At 49.2% G+C, this 18,678-nt stretch overlaps 1 protein-coding gene across 3 annotated transcripts in view; it reads right to left on the reverse strand.

Annotated features, from left to right (window-relative positions):
- The window catches only part of ACVR1C (activin A receptor type 1C), a 36,239-nt gene that overhangs the window by 14,524 nt on the left and 3,037 nt on the right, over positions 1-18,678 (reverse strand). The window contains exons 1-2 of one of the 3 annotated variants that reach the window (XM_087732694.1): positions 13,865-13,931; positions 8,270-8,500 (exon numbers count right to left, since the gene is read on the reverse strand). In XM_087732694.1, coding sequence (XP_087588820.1) covers positions 8,270-8,500; positions 13,865-13,889 — 256 coding nt within the window. In that variant the 5' untranslated portion in view covers positions 13,890-13,931. Of the gene's footprint in view, positions 1-8,269; positions 8,958-13,864; positions 13,932-18,678 lie in introns of those variants that run through there. The other 2 variants (XM_087732693.1, XM_087732692.1) reach the window with 2 other exon arrangements.

Raw genomic sequence — 18,678 nt, forward strand, 5'->3', positions numbered from 1 at the left:
TTTCCACAAGCACCCTCTTCACTGCAGGACATGCTCCCGACTCACCATGAACCTAAAAGAAAGCACCCGTTTTTGAAGGGTTTTTCATATTAAAGCCATGTTACTGTACTGGCTATGCTACACTACCTTTTTGTACATTCTGCAAATCTAGGCTCAGTTCACAGATTTGCCAACAGAATTAAGTGAGACAACAATGCGGTTTAGGCTTCTGGGACGTGACAATTTGTACCTTGCAGTGCACTGTTTGTACATTGTAAACTGCTGAAACAGGTTTTATTAAGCAGAATTTTAAGGGACTCATAAAAAATGCTCAGTATATCTTTAAAAAAAAGCAACAAAACCATTTTTATCAGAAAAAATGTCTTGAATTTTAACAGAAAAGTGATCTGACACATTTTTACTGAAAACATATATGAGTACAGCTTGTATCACTAAAGAACTGCATCAGAACTTAATTTTTAGAGGTATCTCCCTCCCGCATGGCATTCGGGGAGCCAGGCAAGCAGCAGGGCAGGCAGGGAAAGCGGCAGGTGCGGCAGGTGCGGCAGGGACACAGCGAGCACAGCAGGCCAGCAAGCTCGTTTTGACACTCCGGCGCCAGGGCCAGGAGAAACCTTGGCTGACGCAGGAGGATGGAGGAGGGAGCAGGGAAACCAGGACGCTCGTGGCCGTTCTGGGGCTGCAGAGCGAGGCGTCAGAGCGAAGCAGAAGCAGAATTCAAAGACTCTCTCGCATCCACTCAGGAGGGTGACATCCAGCACCAGCAATACAAACAGACACCAGCTTTATGGCTTACGCAGTGACAGTTGTTCAGAATAAAATCAAGTTCAGTGATGCTTACAGGTCTCCTCTGAGATGTTGCTAAGTTGAGAGAGCTCAGGTGCAGAAGGCAAGTTAGCAGTGAGACTGGAAGCTGAGGTGTCCGGGCCAGTTTGCACGGGGTCTCCATCGAGTTCCTGGGAAATGAAGAGAACCTGACTGTCTAGAGAAGTTTCTTGGAAGGAGTCAACTGGAAACCTCCTTTGCCATCCTTCAGTCTACCGGCTGTACCAAAGACAAAGTGCGGATCGAGGCTGGTGGCAACTACTCAAACCCTTTCCAGTTCTTCATAGACCACACGCGGGAGACTTGAGAAGTACCAGCACTGTGACTCCTGCTTTACAGCTGGTTGTAGGCCATCTTCAGTCCTGACCCCTTGCAGCACGGGGTCCTGCAGCCAGCACCACAGCCGTGCCCACTTCTGGGCTTGCGCACCAGGACCCCTTGGGCATCCCTGGGGCTTCCCGCAGCACAAACCACAGGCAGGAGGAGTGACAAACAGCACCAGTGCAAAATCCACCACACGCAAGGTACAAACAGGAATTAAAGGCGACATCACCAAATAAGTGTGGCAATGTTTACAGCAGTTGTGCAATGTTAAACTCTCTGGGAAATAAGAATATCCCTCATGACTACCTAAACCCATCAAATCAACACCATTAATCATAGCATTTTGCAATCTGATTTCGAATGTACTATTCAATGACTAACCAAGAATAGAAGCTGAAGACATGTTGCCATGTATGAAACAAAAATAGCACATCTGGCAATATTTAGCAATTTCACAATATGGTATAGCTATATTCCAAGTTGTGTAAACAAAAGAGTACTTTTAGGCAATAAAAAAAAAAAAGGAAGGATTTTTTTCCCTCCAATGGAAAAGACATTCTCACACACAACATTTGCCTCGCTTTTGACATATAACGGGCACCTTAAGACTTCTAAAAGCCCTGAACTATGTGTGTCTAAGTTCCTAAGCTGCTCAGGAAAAAAATTTGTGTGTTCTTTCCAATGTAGTAAGAAAATATATTGCATCTAAAGGGGAGCTCGAGTCAGACATACAGAATACTTTTAAACAATTTCAAAAGTACACAATTTGGACTAGAGTCTAAAATTAAGTTTCTCCAGCTTTCACCATGACTACAGACCCCATCACCCCTTGCAGGACATTCAGAAATCAGCTGGAAAAGGTCTGCTTAAGGATCGAGAAGTTCAAGCAAACCCATCAGGGATACAGCTACGAGATAAATGGATGCGTTATCGGAATTGCTATTTCCCCCCTCCCCTGTCCCCAGCCCTGCCTGCCCTTCGCGTGGCAGTATTCCTACCAGTCCCTCCAGGGAACGTGAATCTGGGATGGCCAAGATGGACAAAAGTATGTGAAATATTTGCAGAACGAGACACCCAGAGAGCAGCTTTGACAGGCTGGAGCTCTGCCCACAGGGTTTTGTTGAGGAGAACCTCAGCAGCTCGGTCCAGCTGGGGGATCGTCCCAGGAACTGCACCAGCGGCGCAGCACTGGACTGCACCGACACAAAGGGGACAGAGGTTTAGTGCATCTCATGCAGCTATTTCAGTCTCTGAGCAGCTCTGCACCACCACAACCCAAGCTACAGCCCATGTTTTGGGTCATGGACAGCTAACCTCCTAACAGCCAGAAAGAGAACGTCTGTAATTTAGAGGCTGATGCGTTCAGGCTGGCTGTTACTGGACTGAAGCACTTCTCACACCGGCCTGCACAGCTCCCCGCGATCACATCTTCTCCAGAGCCCCCTGACCGGGCTCAGCCCATCCCCAGGAGGCTGGAAGGCACTAGATCCAGATGGAAGTTGGTCATAAGCAGCTCCTCCTCCCCACTTTTTTTTTTTTTTTTTTTTTTTTTGCGTCTTGACCTCCATCCAAGGCTGTCCCTGCCACAGCAGGCGAGCCCATCTTTTTCATTAAAAAAAAACAAACCAGAAACCGGTCAGCTAAATGAAGTTTCTGTTACTGTTTTGCAGCGGAGTAGTAACACGAACTGTTAATGTTGGCCACGGAACTCCACGGTGGCTTTCAGAAACCATCAGCTAAGAGGAAACAAAGCGGCCACGTGGAAGAGAAAAAAAAATATCAAAATATTTCCCCTCCTCTTCTTGTTTTGCTCCGTTTCCCATCCTCCCTGTTTTTACCCATCACTAACATTTTAGGAGAGTTACTGAGACAAACTGTGCTTTGTCTCTTCGCTCGCTGTCCGGACCTTCCTTCTAGCTCTGTTCTTGGGCCGAGCCTGCGCTGGGAAGACAAAGCCAGACCTTTTCACCTGTTCAGTCACAGACAAGGAACGCCAAAAGCGAAGGAGAGGGAAAGCCGGAGCCTTGCCCTGAACGGCGCCCCGAGCACAGCCTGGGCACCTCCCTGCCCTTCAGGGCCTGGGGAAGCTCTCAAGGTCCACAAACAATTAAAAGACATTTCCCTTACAATTTGTGTTCAGACACTGGGTTTTATTCAGAAAGTTATTGGTTGAAGGCTGATTTTTCTCATTTTCTGGATTAATACGTACCTTATAAAACTTCTGGTACGATAGTGTCTGACTTCTTTAATACTAACATATCCATGTATACCATTCTCCTAAAAGGGCTTTAATGTCTTTAGGCATTTTTAAAACAGGTAAATGAACAGTAATTATTTGTTCATGCAAAACCTACAGACGATATTAAAAAAAAAATCCAACAAAATATGAGAATCTTGCCCAACAATTAGTCTAATTGGTACCATTCGTCTCTCTTGGCAATACGTATACACTGAAGGGATTTTTGTCTTAGGAATTCTATTATATTTCCCTTTCTTTCATCCCAGTGTGGGCCACTGAAGGTGACATGAGGGCCATTTGTGCCTTTGTACAGTTTGGGCAATAGGAATAAAGAAGAGAGCTGGAAATTACTTATTATACAGTTTGTTAATCCCACTATTAGCTTAATCTTGTTCCATAAAGCCTCCTTTCTCCTCTGACTCATTTTCCATTATGCAAATACAGACCAGAAATCATACGCTTTTTATCTCAAGTTCGAGGGATGCTGCTGTGCCAGGTCACCCAAAACAGCAGAGAGCAGACCGTTCCTGCTGTGTGCTGCCTTTTGCTGGAACGACAGAGGTAACTTTTGAACGAAAAACCCTAAAACCGGAGAATTCTTTGCTGTGCTGCGGTCTCCACCAACTCGCGGGTGTGGGGCTGTACACACTGAACACATCCCCGCGTTTCTTCTCAGAGAGGCTGACATTTTCTTTAGCCAGCCTCTGAAAGCAGCCTGGTCAGAAAGCCCAGAATCCTGTGACAAATTTGCAAACCCACCTGCACCCACCCAGCCTCAATGTTCAGCATCTGTAGAGACGGAGACTTAACATCCAGCATCACTAGGTGTTTCGAGATCAAGAGGTCAGAAGGAGTCGCAGCGTGAGCTTTTCTCCACACATCTACAGACATGCAGAGAAAGACAGCAGAGCTCAAGAAAGTCGTGTTAACTCTATCTGGTAACAAACGTAAAGCGCCTGAGCCTTCAGGCTCCGGTTCAGCAGTTCCTGAGTCACCGCCTCCACCTAAGGAGGTAACTGAAGCCAACATCAACTTTGCTGCTTTGGAGATGGGATGGGAAACAAGTTCCCCAGCCGGCACTTACTCTTCCTGGGGCCAAACACCACCCTCCGCCATAACCAAGCGTAAGCGTCGGGGTATGAGAAGCTCCAGTGGTCTGCGCCAGGGCTGCAGGTCAAGGTCTGTCATCTACGAACAGGCTTGGGAGTGGGGCAAATCCCGCTCACAAGTGGGGTGGGGGCAGAGATCACAAGCCCCGTCTCCCAGATGTGAAATACGGCCTGAAAATCCTGTGAGACACAAGTCTACGACTGGAAGAAGTCTTCTAGATCTTATTAGCAACTCCTCAAAATAGCCTGTTACATGCTGAGACGCACAGAGGCAACTTCTCATGCGGGGGGGGGGGGTTCAGAGAAAGGTCCCCCGAGGAAGTGGCAGCGGGGCATTTTCTGCAGCCCTGTTACGACATCCCACTGACAGGGGAAGGTCACCTCAGGTCACCCGCTGGGGCAGGAGGGTTCCCAGAAACCTGGAAATAGTCAGGGCAACGCAGAAAAACCCTCAGCACTGCAAACTAATCCTGCGCTTTGAAACTTAGCACCTGTTAATGCAAAATACTGTAATGAAATCCCTGCCAACAACGAGTGTATAAAAAGCAGATATCCAGGTTGAATCTGTCCTCAAAAATAAATATTTCCACACATTGTAAAACAAACAAACAAACAAACAAACCAAACCCCACACACGCAAAACCAACAACTCAAACCAAGAACAACCTCCCCTCATGCAAGGCACAGCAACAAGAGCTCTGCTGCTGACCGAGGCACGCAATGCCATCTACAGTTTTACTACAGAAATTCATGCACGGGCAATCAAAACAAACAAATTGCTTCTGCTCTCAGAGATCCTCATGCTGCAAGTCATTTCATTGCTTTCCAGTCACTCTTCGCACATGTACAGCGTAAGCCCTTGGTAATTAACACCCAGTGGAGCCGCGGCAGGCCGGCACGAAGAAGGGTGGAGGGACGGGCTCGTGCCCCACTTGGCTGCGGCTGCGGTCGCGGTCACGGGGAGGAGGCTGCAGAGGCTCCTGCCTCGGCTGGCAGGGATGTGCCCCACACTGGACCTTCTCAAGGCTTCACTCCTGCCTAAAGGCAAGCTTTTCATATCCACACGCTCTACTTTTAAACTAGAATCTGCATAATGGAGACAGACAGACAGACAGATAGAACTTCCCTATCCAGATGTCTGCATCAAGCATCAAACTGCAGGTATTATTACTCTTTAAAGGAGAGGGTGGTGGAAGGTGGGCTGGCTTAAATAAGTACCATGAGAAAGCAGGTATATTTTAAAGACCGGAGAGCCTGTGTGCTAAGTTAGGCACTACTAAACAGACCCAGGGGCTTAGTTAGCCACCCCGGCCAGCAAGGGACGGCCAACCACCAGGAGACAAGCCGTACACAGTGACATGCCGGAGGAAGGGGTGGCATTACACACGGACCTCTGGGCCAAGCAGTCCTACCTGGGGCCTTGCACCAGCACGGTCCGAGCACAGCAAGCCCCAGCTGTGCGAATCCTGGCCCAGCCCGTACTCAGCGGTGGAAACAAAAACTTTTACAATGTCAGTAAGCTGACGGACTAATTACTAAACCTAGAACTGCCTCCATGTTTTGTCAGACCCGTTGACAGTTCCGGAGCTGGTTACTTGCTATGGTGCCTCCACTTTAAATTTCTTGCCTTCAGTCAGAGAGGAACCCAAGATCTAGATCTGGATTTCTGAGTGGCATGTAAGATCAGAAGGGAAAGAAGAAAAAATGGAAGCTGAGCAGGGAGTTGCCTGAACACTCGCTTTGGAAACAGCAAGCTCCTAAGCACAGGAACACGCCTACCGACGCGGCCTAGGCCATGGCACTCACACCGTTCCTCCCCGCGGCAGAGCCCACCGCCGGCGCGGCAGGTACCCCTCCGGCTCGAAGCCTCCCGAGGCGAGGGCCGCGGCGCTGCAGAGGCAGCCCGGGACAGCCCAGCGCGTGCAGCCCAGCGCCCTCGCCCACACGCTCCGCTACACGCCTTGGTTTGTTATTACTGCAGCCCAAACGAAGCTGTCCTGTAATATTAATTAGGTGAAGAAGGGCTGTCAGAAAAGACCAGCAAACAAATAACATTGGCACTGTTCGATTTTCGACTAACATGAGTTCCCCCAAATGTTTAGAGCAAAGGGCTCAGGCTAAAAATTAAGTCATTTTCTCTGGTACTGAAAGATGAAACCAGAGGTTTTGCAACAACCAGTTCAAGCACTAGGACAACAGACATGCCGCCACCGCTCCTCTATAAATAGTGGTTTTCTCCCAAGATTCCAGCATCCCAACTTGCTAAAAAAAAAAAGCATGGCATCTTATTTCTACATTTCTAGAGCATGACCACTATCAGTATCTCCCTTCTATTGTCAACAGAAAGAAAAATACTTAAACAATCCTCCTTCCTGCCCCAAGCAAAGGAGAGGTGAGATCCCGGGGTTCAGAGCTGCCAGCTGTCAGGCTTCTACCTAGGCGGCCTCCTCCAGGGAGGCTGGTGGGAGCTGCCCGTCCCCCCGCACCCGGCGCCTGCCTGTCCGCACCAGGAGACGGCGGTCCCCAAGGCCACCACAGCAACAACCTGGGTCTGCCCTCCTCTATCGCACATGATACAGCACATGCTTCCAGCAACTGCCCTTTAAATTCTGTTACGTACTACACGATAGCAGCTTAAATGCAAGTTATAATTGTAAATTATGTATTAATTTGCATCTTTCTTACCTGTAACGTCTCTCACTGGTATAAGTATATGAAAAGGTATCATCTAATGAAGTAGTATATTTTACAGCTTTTTCAAAAAAGCCTGGATTAAACACAAATCTTGGAAAGAAGAGTCAAATAATTAAACCTAAAAATAGCATAAATATTTCTTTTTTAAAAGCACTGAATCAAATTCCTTACACAATTTTGAGTCTGGCAGACTCAAATACCACACCAGCTGTGCAATACACAGAGCTCCTGGAAGTACAAATCTTTTTCCTCTCTCTAATTGGGACCAGGAATCTTACACTTTCTCATCCCTGCTGGACGAGAATCAATGATACTGATCTAACACCAACGAAAAGCTGCCTTACGAGCTGCTAAAATGAACTGCAGAACCCCAAAGTTCAGGACAGACTAACAAGATCGCTGAAACGGCAGCAGCCAAAGATGTCCCCCATGGACTGCCCCATCACGGGTCAAACCTACAGCTAACCGTCTTCTTTCCAAACCTCTCCAGTTGGAATTCTTACCCGAGCCATCTAAAGCAGGTCTTTTCAATTGTGTGCAGAGATGTTTGAGACTGTAAAACTTCAGGCAGTGCAAGGTCTTCGTTATTTCCTTGTCCTGCACCACCTAACAGCTCTCAGCTCCTCAGGACTGCTAATTCACAGCTGCTATACATTGCTGATCCGTGCCCCACGGAAAGTTCCCAGTACATCAGGTATCATCTTCCTAACACCTAGGCTAATGCCAATTCAAATCAAACACTCCCTTAAGGTATTCCAGCCCATAAATCTCTGAGGTTACAAGTCTGTTTCATTCAGACACTTCCTTTCATCTTCATGGTGAATACCTCATGAGGTATCAAAGACAGCATTTGGAGTATCTTTAGGAGGTGCAAGAAAGTCACTTTTCCCCAAAGAGCGTTGCAGTTTAGCTTTTCCTGTCTGAAACAAGTTGGGAAAAAAACAGCCACTGCTTTACAGCCAGCCTTTAAAATCCCCATTAGCTGGCTCTCACCGTCACGTCCCCTACACAGTATTTCTGCACTCTCAAGCTGTCACACAAGCGTTTGAACAGCGTTTTGCGCTCGGGCGGCACTTACCGACGGGCAGGCGGAGGGTGATGTTGTTGCAGAAGTCGGTGTAGCAGCACTCGGTCTTTGTGATGTTCTTGGAACTGTGGCAGAAGACCTGCGCGTTCAGCTCCGGGAGGGAGACGCAGGACTTGATCACCTCCTCCCGCCCGTTGGTCAGCATGACGGAGGCCCAGCAGGCACCCTCCGTCTGGCAGGTGAAGTTGGTGTGCTCGCACAGCTGGCACACACACTTCAGACCTGAAAAAGAGGTTTCCAGCTTTTGTGAGAAGACCCCGGGAAGACAGACCCCCACGGCAACCGTGCCGGCTTGTCTTGCCAGTCGGCCAAGGCTAGCCGGTTCACCACGAGCACCCCGCGGGAGCTCCAGCCCAGGTCCCATGCCGGGGCCATCGCCTGTGCCGGTGAACGGGCTCCTGCGCTGCAGGGGGAAGCCGGTCCCGGGAGGCTCCCGCCAGCACAGGTCCCAACACCCACAGATGACAAGTTTTTAAACCAGGTGGTCCTTGGTCACAGGAAAGCGTATAGCATCTATCTCGCGTGGCGGAGAAGACTGACCGCCCGAAGAAGTTGTTTCTGTGAAAGCTGCCGTTTGCCTAGGTGGGGAGACAGAGGTTTAAGTCTTCAGGTTTATGTTCTCAGCTGCCACAGACTCAAGACAACATCTCAGACAACACTCAGGACAAACACATGGGCACGTGCTCAATTTCAAGATGCATATTTAGACACAGCTACGCTCATTATGTACTGAATTATAAATGATATCAACAGCCGCTGTTTAGGTAGCCATGCTGACTTCCCAAAACACGGCCACCCCTCGCCTGTGCCAGCCAGCCCCGCACTAGCAATACGCATGCCCTGCCAGAGCCGACTGGGTGAGAGGCATGAGCCTGAAGCATCGCCGAGGTGCGCAGCCCCGGCACGCACCGCCCGCCGCCCCGCAGACAGGCACGGCGGGAACGACGGACTCTTCCTCCCCACGTCTTCCGAGACACCCTTCCCAGGCGCACAAACAGCTGCCCAGCTTCTTTTGGTGCAAAAGCCTGATGACTTCTAAGCTTTGCATGTTTTTAACCATATCTTCATGTTTTACCAAATCAAATAGAAACACATTTAATAACTACCACATTTTTCGGGCTTCATTGACTCTTCCTTGGAAGCAGAGGAGGAAACCAAAGCCACATCATCTCAGTGAAACACCAGGTGCCAACAATGATTTTTTTTGCCTTGTTTTCTTCACCTGCTTCATAACAAACAACTTTTCTTTCCTTCGTGCCAAGTTTAGGAGCTCATATTAGCAGTGATACAATAACCAAGACATCTTAACCTCAGGCTGAAAGCAATTTCTACAGGAAACACTTCCCTAACTGCACTTTATATGATTGTTTCTGTAAAAAAAAAATGTCATTTTGGAGTACAGAGACTTGATCTCTTCAACTTTTGACTTAAACAGTTCTTATCCCACCACAGGCTCCCCAAACGCATTCCGTACAGCTTCCTGGGTCAGTTATAACTCTGCAAGATTGAACACTGCTCTATTTATGGGAGCTAGGGTATACAAAAAAAAAGTAATTTTATCCATAAATCCGTTCTGTTTCTTTGGGAATGGGGGGGTCCCACACCCACAGCTGAGGGGGAAGGTGCGATGACCGACGGCTGCGGAAGCACTCGCCACGTGGCAGGAGCAGCAGGGACTCATCTCGGAGTCTCCGGAGGAGCAGAGAAGTCCTGACAGACGTCAGCGCGTATCTGACTTCTGTTTCTGTGATACTATTTGTTTTCCTTATAACAATCTTCATCCTGTGCTACCCTTCTGAAATAACAGCTTGTAGTGTTTCTCTTCAGCTCAGGCCCGCAACAAACTTCCTTGGCACCATATGTTCGTGTTTATCCTGGATGCAGGGTACGCTAGGAACCATATCACTGTCTGCCTGCTTCGGCTTTCTCTCGGTGCGGGGAGCGAGCACAATCAATCACCCAGCAACAGAACAGGTGAATCTCTTCCTTAAAGACATTACCGTAGCCCTAGAAGAGATGCCAGGAGCAAGACTCATCAGATCCAAATAAATAAGAGATCTAGCAGAGGAAAAACAGACACATCATCACCAATACTGCAAAATAAAAGCATTACGTGCGGAAATGAATATAAGGCTGTCGCAAGTGTCTTCAGTGTCTCAGACACGTCGTTACGCTGGTTTTTCTCCCCCTTCTCACGGAATAAAAACAAAATGGGAAATGGTCTTTATGACGTCATCCACAGCCGATAACTGACTGTTTTAGCCACGTTCTGGTGTTCTGCAGGTTGCTTGAGAGAGGAGCTGATCAAAACTGTCACTGCAAGCCCTGAACAGCTCCAAGGGTATTCCTCGGAGCACCATGAACACGGGGCGAGAAGAGGGTGGCAGGGAGCCTCTAAGGCTCTGTAACCTCGCTTTGGCCAAGCTAAGACAGTCACTTATTCCCAGAGTGAAAGGGGCCCTGCACCACCTCAGCCTGTTCGCAACCAGAGCTGGCTGGAAGCCACGCCGGCAGGCAAGGCTGACGGCCGGCTCACTTGGCGGGGAGAGCAAGGGGTGCCGCCACCTGAAGATCGCGATTTTCTACGGTTGTATTCAGAGACCATTTTACTTTGCTGGATGTCCTTTTTTTCTTTCTACATCACTGATAGAAAGATTCTAACCCCATTTTTCCTATTAGTTCTGAATACGTTGCTCAAAACTGACTTGTCCAATCTACTGCCCACAACTGCAAGTTCACAGACCGACGGAAGGCAGCCCTCTCCCCCACAGAGCTGTTTCTGCGAGAAGCCATTATGCAAAGGAGAACGAAAATAAAAAAAATTGGGGTCAAAATTCTCAATACAACCCAACCACATTGTCACTGCTTCTGAAAGCAAAAGCATTCGGCCACCAGATGACAAGCTGGGAGGAGCCTGTTGAAGGAGCATGTTGAACTCCGTACTTCCAGAGCATTTTCATGCGCACTGGAGACTAGAAAGTCCTGGAGACCAATACGGCTCGACAAGCATTCCCTCTTCTCCTTCGGAAACGCTGAGCTCGCAGGCACACAAACTTCTGGTGGGAACACTATGTGCAGTTTGGAAGAGGCAGAAGAGCGCATGAAGAAAAACTTGTCCCCACCCAAAACATTACATCCTAGAAAACTTTTTAATGTATGTTTGTCCTACCACACTTGAACTGTTGCCTTCTTTAATCATTCCTTTAAAAAAAGCTGAGAACCGCTGCCCCAGCAGGCACAAAGCCTTCAGCCTGTGCTTCTCAACCCAGCTCCTTCCTGCTGTCCTGTTCTGGTCCTGACTCTCACCCCGTCCCAGTTCCCATCCCCTCATCTTTAGGCAGCTCCAGACTCCCGCTGCCACCTAATGCCAGGAGTTCTCCGCCGGAGCGCCCACAGCGCCCCTCCGCTGCATCCTCCGACCACCTCTGCTCCCAAGGTGGCCGACACTCACCGTTAATACCGTGCCAGTTCCCAAAGCCTCACTGACGCATCCTCCCAGCCCACACGTCTCCTCCTTCACCCTCTCCCAGTTCTTGCTTTACTCCCCTGCTCTCGGCCCCACTTTCTTTCCCACGGGGTTGCCAGCTGCAGCGTTAGCCCCCGCAGCCTCTCAGTCCCGGCTCCATCAGGCTGTTCCCCCAGCCCTCGGCCAAGGCTTCGTCCTCTCCCTGCCCGGCGGCAGCGGTCAGTGCCGGGGCAGGGGAAGCCCCGTGCTGGCAGCACCAGGCAGGGGTTTCTCTGCTCTCCGTTACTTCCCACAGCCCGGCACTAGCCTGCATCCGAGATCAGCTGCTCCAGCCAAGTCTTCCTAAACTGAGACTCTTTGGGCTGGAACAAGTTTGGGCTGTTGGGTGATGTGTGGCAGAAGTCAAACGGACAACACCACGAGAGCTGCAAGTAACACGCTGGTCAGCAAGAAGGAAGACTTCACGCATCTCTGCTGCTAACAAGATTCAAAGTGGTCCTACCGAGAGGTGGAATCTGCACTCCCTACCCCTTCAGCCTCATATTTCAGATTTTCCTAGCGCTGTGTCAGCTGCCATCGCTCACCCAAGGTTAAATGCTGCCAAATTTCAAGCCCTTAAGCGGGGGGGGGGGGGGGGGGGGGGGACGACAAACAAACAGAAAAATAGTGCAGCTAAACCTATTCAAAGATAAGATCAGTTTGAGTTGTGGGCAAGATGAGACCCCTCTTCCTAGAAGATTTGCACAGACCACTTTTAAATATAATTCTACAAAAATAGAAGCCCAAGGTTCCCCAGCTATCTGACTGTGCTACTGGCTAATTTCTCACATAGAAAAAAGGATAGAAATCTCAAAACAGATACAAATACTTGACCTTGTTTCCAAGAGCATTTATGTACATCAAGAATCCTTTGCTAAAAGAGCAGAAAGATGATCTCTCTCAATGCTCAAGCCAACACCACCTTTGAACGACGCTTCCCCTCCCAAGCAGCCATTCTGTGGCACAAAGGAAGAGGAAGAATTTGCAAATATTGACTGAAATTCTGCAAGTTCCTACACAGCCATAAATGCTTATTCCCTCCCCAGGGAAGGCGCACCGCACTTCTCCAGCTCTGTTCCCAGGGACGGTCCTGGCAACGCTACCGGCGATGCACTGCTGCGGGGGAAAGTCAGGACTTCCACCGCCGTGGAAACCAGAGAAGTGGAATAAGGTGATTGTGGAGGAGTTAAAGGGGAAAGGATCAAAGAGGCAGGAGGAAACTGTGCTCCCAAAGTTTCAAAATAAGGCACTCTTTAATCCAGTAACTAACATGATGCCTTTATTTACTCAAGCACAACATTTCCCTTAAAACGTTGCATTCTGTGGTTGAGAAAGTAGGAGAAAGTGAACAACTGAAATATGCCACGGCCTCGGAGAGCTATGTGAGGCATCCGAACTTGGTTACCAATGGTTACAGTTCTCTGTGCAAATAATTCTCCAGCAGTCATTAACAAATTTGTCCTGACTCCCCCCACAGCACCGCACCCCCCGCCGAGGCTGCCCCCCCATCAGGATCACGAGCACGTTGTCCTGCCGTGACCGGCTGCACAGCCCAGGAGTAGGACAAGCAGGGGACACGGGGGGACAGGGTAGGAGAGGCCACGGCGTGGGTTCCCTCCAGCAGGGACAGCAGGTACAAAGACACGCTGCATGACAGAGCTGTGCGGTCCCTCGTCTTCCCAAGGGGAGCGTGGCACTTGGCAAGACCCAAGTGAACAACAGCAGAAACGAACGCCAACCGAGGCGGCTGGGAAGTTGATTCACAAGTTGTCAGATATACAAGGAAAGCAACTTTTAGACATCAAGACCACAAGGAACAGGTGTTCCCTGGTTTTAGCATTTTTTTAAGACATAAGTAGTTTTCAAGGATTTTTTTTCTGCTGTTATTGCAATGGGAGTTGAGACCATAGACCAATTTCTTGGATGAGACCCACTATGAATCAAGGGCAGAATGATTTGCTCTTCAGAGCAGAAAATAACTGACATGACTTACATAAGAAGCAATGTTTTTTCTTTTTAGTTTTCAATGCAACCATAAGAAAACGCACAGTACAGGCAAACACGCTGTGCAACTAACTTACGTAGCAGGGAGAACTGAACCGGCATCCGATTCACATCAAATCAACACGAAGATGCACAACAGGAGATTTTTTTTTTTTTTTTACTATTTCCATCAGTTTTTCCTCAAGTGTCAGCTTCAAATAGATGAATCACTAGATAACTAAGGAACAAGAATGATACTTCATGTGAACAACAGATGAAAGACACCAGCTTAATGAAAGCAGCTAACAATTAAAACAAGTAGATATCGTGAAATGGCAAAAGTTACATGGAAAGAATTGAGCATATAACGGGCATAAGCTAATAGTGTGGGACTAAAAGAATATACTAAAAACTATGGGAAAAAAAGCCCAGACTTGCTGTCTCTTCTGAACCACACAATGTTCTACATTTCAACACAGACTTTTTCCTATACAGATTAACGAGGCATTAATCTTCCATGAAGTCATAATCCAGCACTACCCACAATAGTTAGCAGTTTCTTCTTGTGACCACAGGGCAGTAGAGCATTTCAAAATTAAACTGGAAAGCCAATATCTAAGTGGCTTTACAGCAATTAATTGTCTTTAATCATGATGGCAGGAAGGCTGAATATCCAGAATGTTTCCATCCTTGATCTGTACAGTCACTCTGTATTGTGCACTTCTAGATACACTTTCATTTTATTCCCAAATTAAGAGATCTGGGGCTCACAAGAGCGTGGGCTCTCCACGCTGCCTGGGTCCCCTGCCTCGGGCACAGACGCCATGGCGAGGGCACAGACGCCATGGCAAGGACACAGCTGCCCTCCAGGCCGCCTTCGCAGGGCAGACGGCGTCACAGCACTGCGGGATGTATGCCTGGCCAGACCCGCCAGCCGCCCCGTCCACCTCACCAGACCCGCCAGCCACCCCGTCCGCCTCGCCGGACCCGCCAGCTGCCCTGTCCGCCTCGCCGGACCCGCCAACCGCCCCGTCCACCTTGCTCTTGGCAGGGAGCCAGGTGGCAAAAGCTTCACTGTTGTAAAAAGGGGCTCAAAAGCAGCCCCTGCAACCTACAGACTGGCTGCTCCCCGCTGCCCGGCCCACTGCTCGTGATGGAGCTAGAACGCTGACCGGAGCAGGCACCGGTAAAGGTGCCGCAGGGTTGGTGTGGGTCTGGCACAGGCCCTCGGCCGGCATTCTCTGACCGAGTCGGCACGACTGCTGGTAACGGACCACGGGCAAAGAAACGTCGCTGCCACGAGGCAGAGCTGTTTCAATCTTAACCAGAGGTCAGCCCGTTTGTCTGGCAGCAGCTGAGAAGAAAGGCGGGGGGAAACTGTCAGCTTTCACAGCGAGAGGCTGCTCTCTGCGGCACGGCACAGAAACGTACACTGTGTGCTCCAGGGGTATCGATCATAAAGCAGCAAGTTTGCTGAGGACAGAAAAAACAGAACTGACTTCAGAGCATCACAAAGGAATCTCACCATGCTGAGGGATCAAAAGCCAGAGCAGAGTAAAATCATACAGGAGAAAAAACAACTCAGCACTGTATGTGCAGTAACCAGCCCCAGGTCTGCTATCGGCGCTCGAACAGCGGCGGCTGGGCCCTTCTGGGGAGCTCTGCAGAACAGCTCAGCTCACGGAGCGGGCACAACCAGGAGAAGGCAGGGCAGACCCAACACCCCGTTCTGCCATGCGGGACTGGTTCCCGTCACCCACTGCAAAGGGCACAGGAGAAGCAGAAAGAGTTACGGGACAGATGGCAAGGGGGACGGGACAGAGATTGAAAAACCGGGCTCCTTCACGTCAAAGGCAATTTTGGGGAGATATGAAAGTTTTATAAAGAAATCACACATCATATTGAGAAGACAAAAGGGATCAGCTACTCACCATTTCCCATTAACTCGAAAGCTCTCGGGCAGCACAGGCATTATTGACAGCAAATTCACAATAAGCCGGAGGAAGCACTCCTCTGTCTCGTGCTGCCTTGCCACCTTCCCCACCAGCGTTAGGTGTCGATATTGTTGCCGCTGCTTAGGATAAAGCATTAGTGCATTCAAAAAGTCGTTGGACAAATCCACCTTTATGTACTAGAGATTGATAGAAACCGCTATGCATAACGACACAAAAACACCTTCTGACTGAGAGCCCTTAACCCGCAAGCTGCCGAGAGGTGGGAGAGTTCAGAAAGGAGTTGGGAAAGCGCCTTCTGAACCCGCACCGCGTCCCACCCTCCTTCCTCGAGCACCTGCCAGAGGAGCCGCGGCGGTCGGGGCCGCGACCGCCCTTCTGCCTCCCGCACGCAGCCACGAGCGCGGCCGCGCCGGGAGGGGAGAAGAATTAACTTGCAAATATCAGCTGGAACTCTGCAAGTCTTCACGTGCAGCGGGAAAAGCGAATTCCCTCCCAGAGCACTGCGCCCATCCGCACGGGCAAAGAGGCGCCCGCCTCCTGCAGCCAGCCACGTTCATGGAAGGGATAGCATGTCGCTGTCAAATTTATTCTCCTGTAACACATTTCTTCAGAAGAGGAAACCAGAATCTTGAGCAATGACAAGTCTTGAAAAAAATTTTATTTTTGGACTACTGTGAAAAATATGGAGGACTTCCCTCTCTGGAGAAAAAATATTAGGAGTAATAGTAGATTAAAAGCTCACTATACAGACATACTGCAAAACGGACTGATGCCAAACTAGGCAAAAACCAGAAAGCTGTAGAGAAGAGAGGAGAAGTAATTATTCCAGAACTGAAGAAAATGTCTTAGAACGAGAGACACAAACAGCTCCAATGCTTCCATTTCTTAAAAATAAGTATGGGAAGTGATTTTATTAACACGTACAACAAGTGTCTTAATTTTGGAGGCAGGATACTGGGTACTCAAAATCCCTGTTCTAGAAAAGCTCAGCAACCGTGACAAAAAAACAGTAGACAGAAACTGAGGCCAGCCATTTAAATTAATATTAACTGAGCAGGGAAAGGGCAACAAAACCCAGTGAAAATATTTTTGTTGGAATCAGCTGTCAAAGGACGTTCGCTAATTTCCCATTAGCTTCACATAGGCGAGGTATCCTTTGAAAAGCTTTATGAAAGGTAAGTTGTGTGGCAAAACACCGCATGCAAGAATTTTGTGAAATACAGCATATACATAAAGCTGAGGAAGAATCTGCTGGTCTCAGTCCATACGGCGCTGATGGAGGATCCAGCGTAGGGACGAGGGTACAAACGCACGGGGAGGCGGCTGCGATAAGACGGTGCTGACAGCATTTACCGACTCCCAAGTCTGAAATGGCTTGCATAAAAAAGAATCCCTAGCACTGAAAGCTGAATATAGTCAACACCTGAGAACAGTCTGACCAGGTATTTCAGATCCGGGAAATCACACTGACTGCCTTTCCTAGTGCCACAGTTCCCCTCCAGCTAAACACAGCCCTTGTCACAAAAAGTAGGTACTGCTGAAGAACGAAATTTGACTTCGAAGATGAAAATTGGAATGATTTAGAACTGCTGTAGTAAGAAGAGCAAAGTATTTCAAAACAACACTTGGCAACCAAAACCGTCCCCTTTTACTTAACTGTCGCTGGGTTTCCCCATTGCATGCCAGACCGAAAACAGGTACCGCTGGAGGAGCGAGGGGGACGCGAGCTCTGCAAACACTGCTCGGATTACCTCGAATCAGCTCCTGGTAAACATGGAATCAAGAAAACATTGACTTTTTAATGTATTTTATTTCTTTTTGCCACCACCAAACGTAAGATGAACCAAGAACAGAAAGATAAAACGCCAGCTGCATACTGGCAGTTGGTCTGGGTGACCATCGTAGGTCCCTTCCAACTGAACTACTCTCTTCTGGAAGAAAAACTGAACTTCCAAAGACCGTTTATTCTGGAAAAAAGCATTCCTGAGGCTACCCCAGCAGTGGAAGGCAGCCGCCCCTGAATGAAGGCTGGCAGGGGCAGAAGCACAGCCAAGGTTACATCCATCGCTTCAGCACTAAGGCAACGGAAGAGTTCTCGCGTCTTGGGGGAGGCCGGGATTGCAGCGCTCGGGAGAGGACAGGACGCGTGCTAAAGCGACAAAACCTGCCAGCCTCCATCGGAGCGACTGGCACGTGCCCGCCTTCATCTACACAGGTCCAAAGTTGCTGGGGGGCAGGGGTATCCCCCCTCAGTGGGGGTTCACAGCATCTAAAAGTAGGCATCCAACTTGGGCTCCAATTAGGACTTTGTTCCCTGCATGACAGCTAGAGACAACCCCGGGTAATTCAGAGCCTAACAGCACTTCAGGGAAAGAGAGGAAACTATTTTTGAACTGGGATGGAGTTATTAGCTAAGGCTCTCTTCCCTATCATCTGCTCACTGCTCAACACCTTCATGTCACGGTTCCGCTAATTGCCAGATTATCAGAACCTTCACAGCCAGGCAGAAGCTGAATTTCTAGCCTATAAAAATAAGCGTGGAAAAAGCCCTGAGCCTCCCCCTCCCCGCAGCTGATAGGGATAAAAATGTGGCAGCAGACTACAGCTCTGAGGGGCTTCAGCTTGATGTCCGGGACCCCTTTTTCTAGGGATTTTTGCTGAAAGCTCTGACATCTCAATGCCGTAACCCAGAACGCAAGACAGGCTTCGGCAGACGCTCCGACACAAATCGGGCTGAATCGACAGGCACGTCCCATCGCTCGCTGCCGCCCCGAGAGAGGGACGGCTGCGCTGCGGCACAGCGCGCGTGGAGGACAACCCTACCGCTCTCGCCCCACGGTGCTCTTCAAAAGTGACAAAATACCCTGGCCTGATTAAAGCCCAGAATAATCATCTGCAAGCAACTGGTAAGGATCTAGAGCCTACTCCAAAAAGGCAGAATTAAATTACAGCCATTC

The sequence above is a fragment of the Nipponia nippon genome, unplaced genomic scaffold (genome assembly GCF_047370975.1).
Source record: "Nipponia nippon isolate SJK-2023a ecotype South Korea unplaced genomic scaffold, ASM4737097v1 scaffold_5, whole genome shotgun sequence".
Classification (NCBI taxonomy): domain Eukaryota; kingdom Metazoa; phylum Chordata; class Aves; order Pelecaniformes; family Threskiornithidae; genus Nipponia; species Nipponia nippon.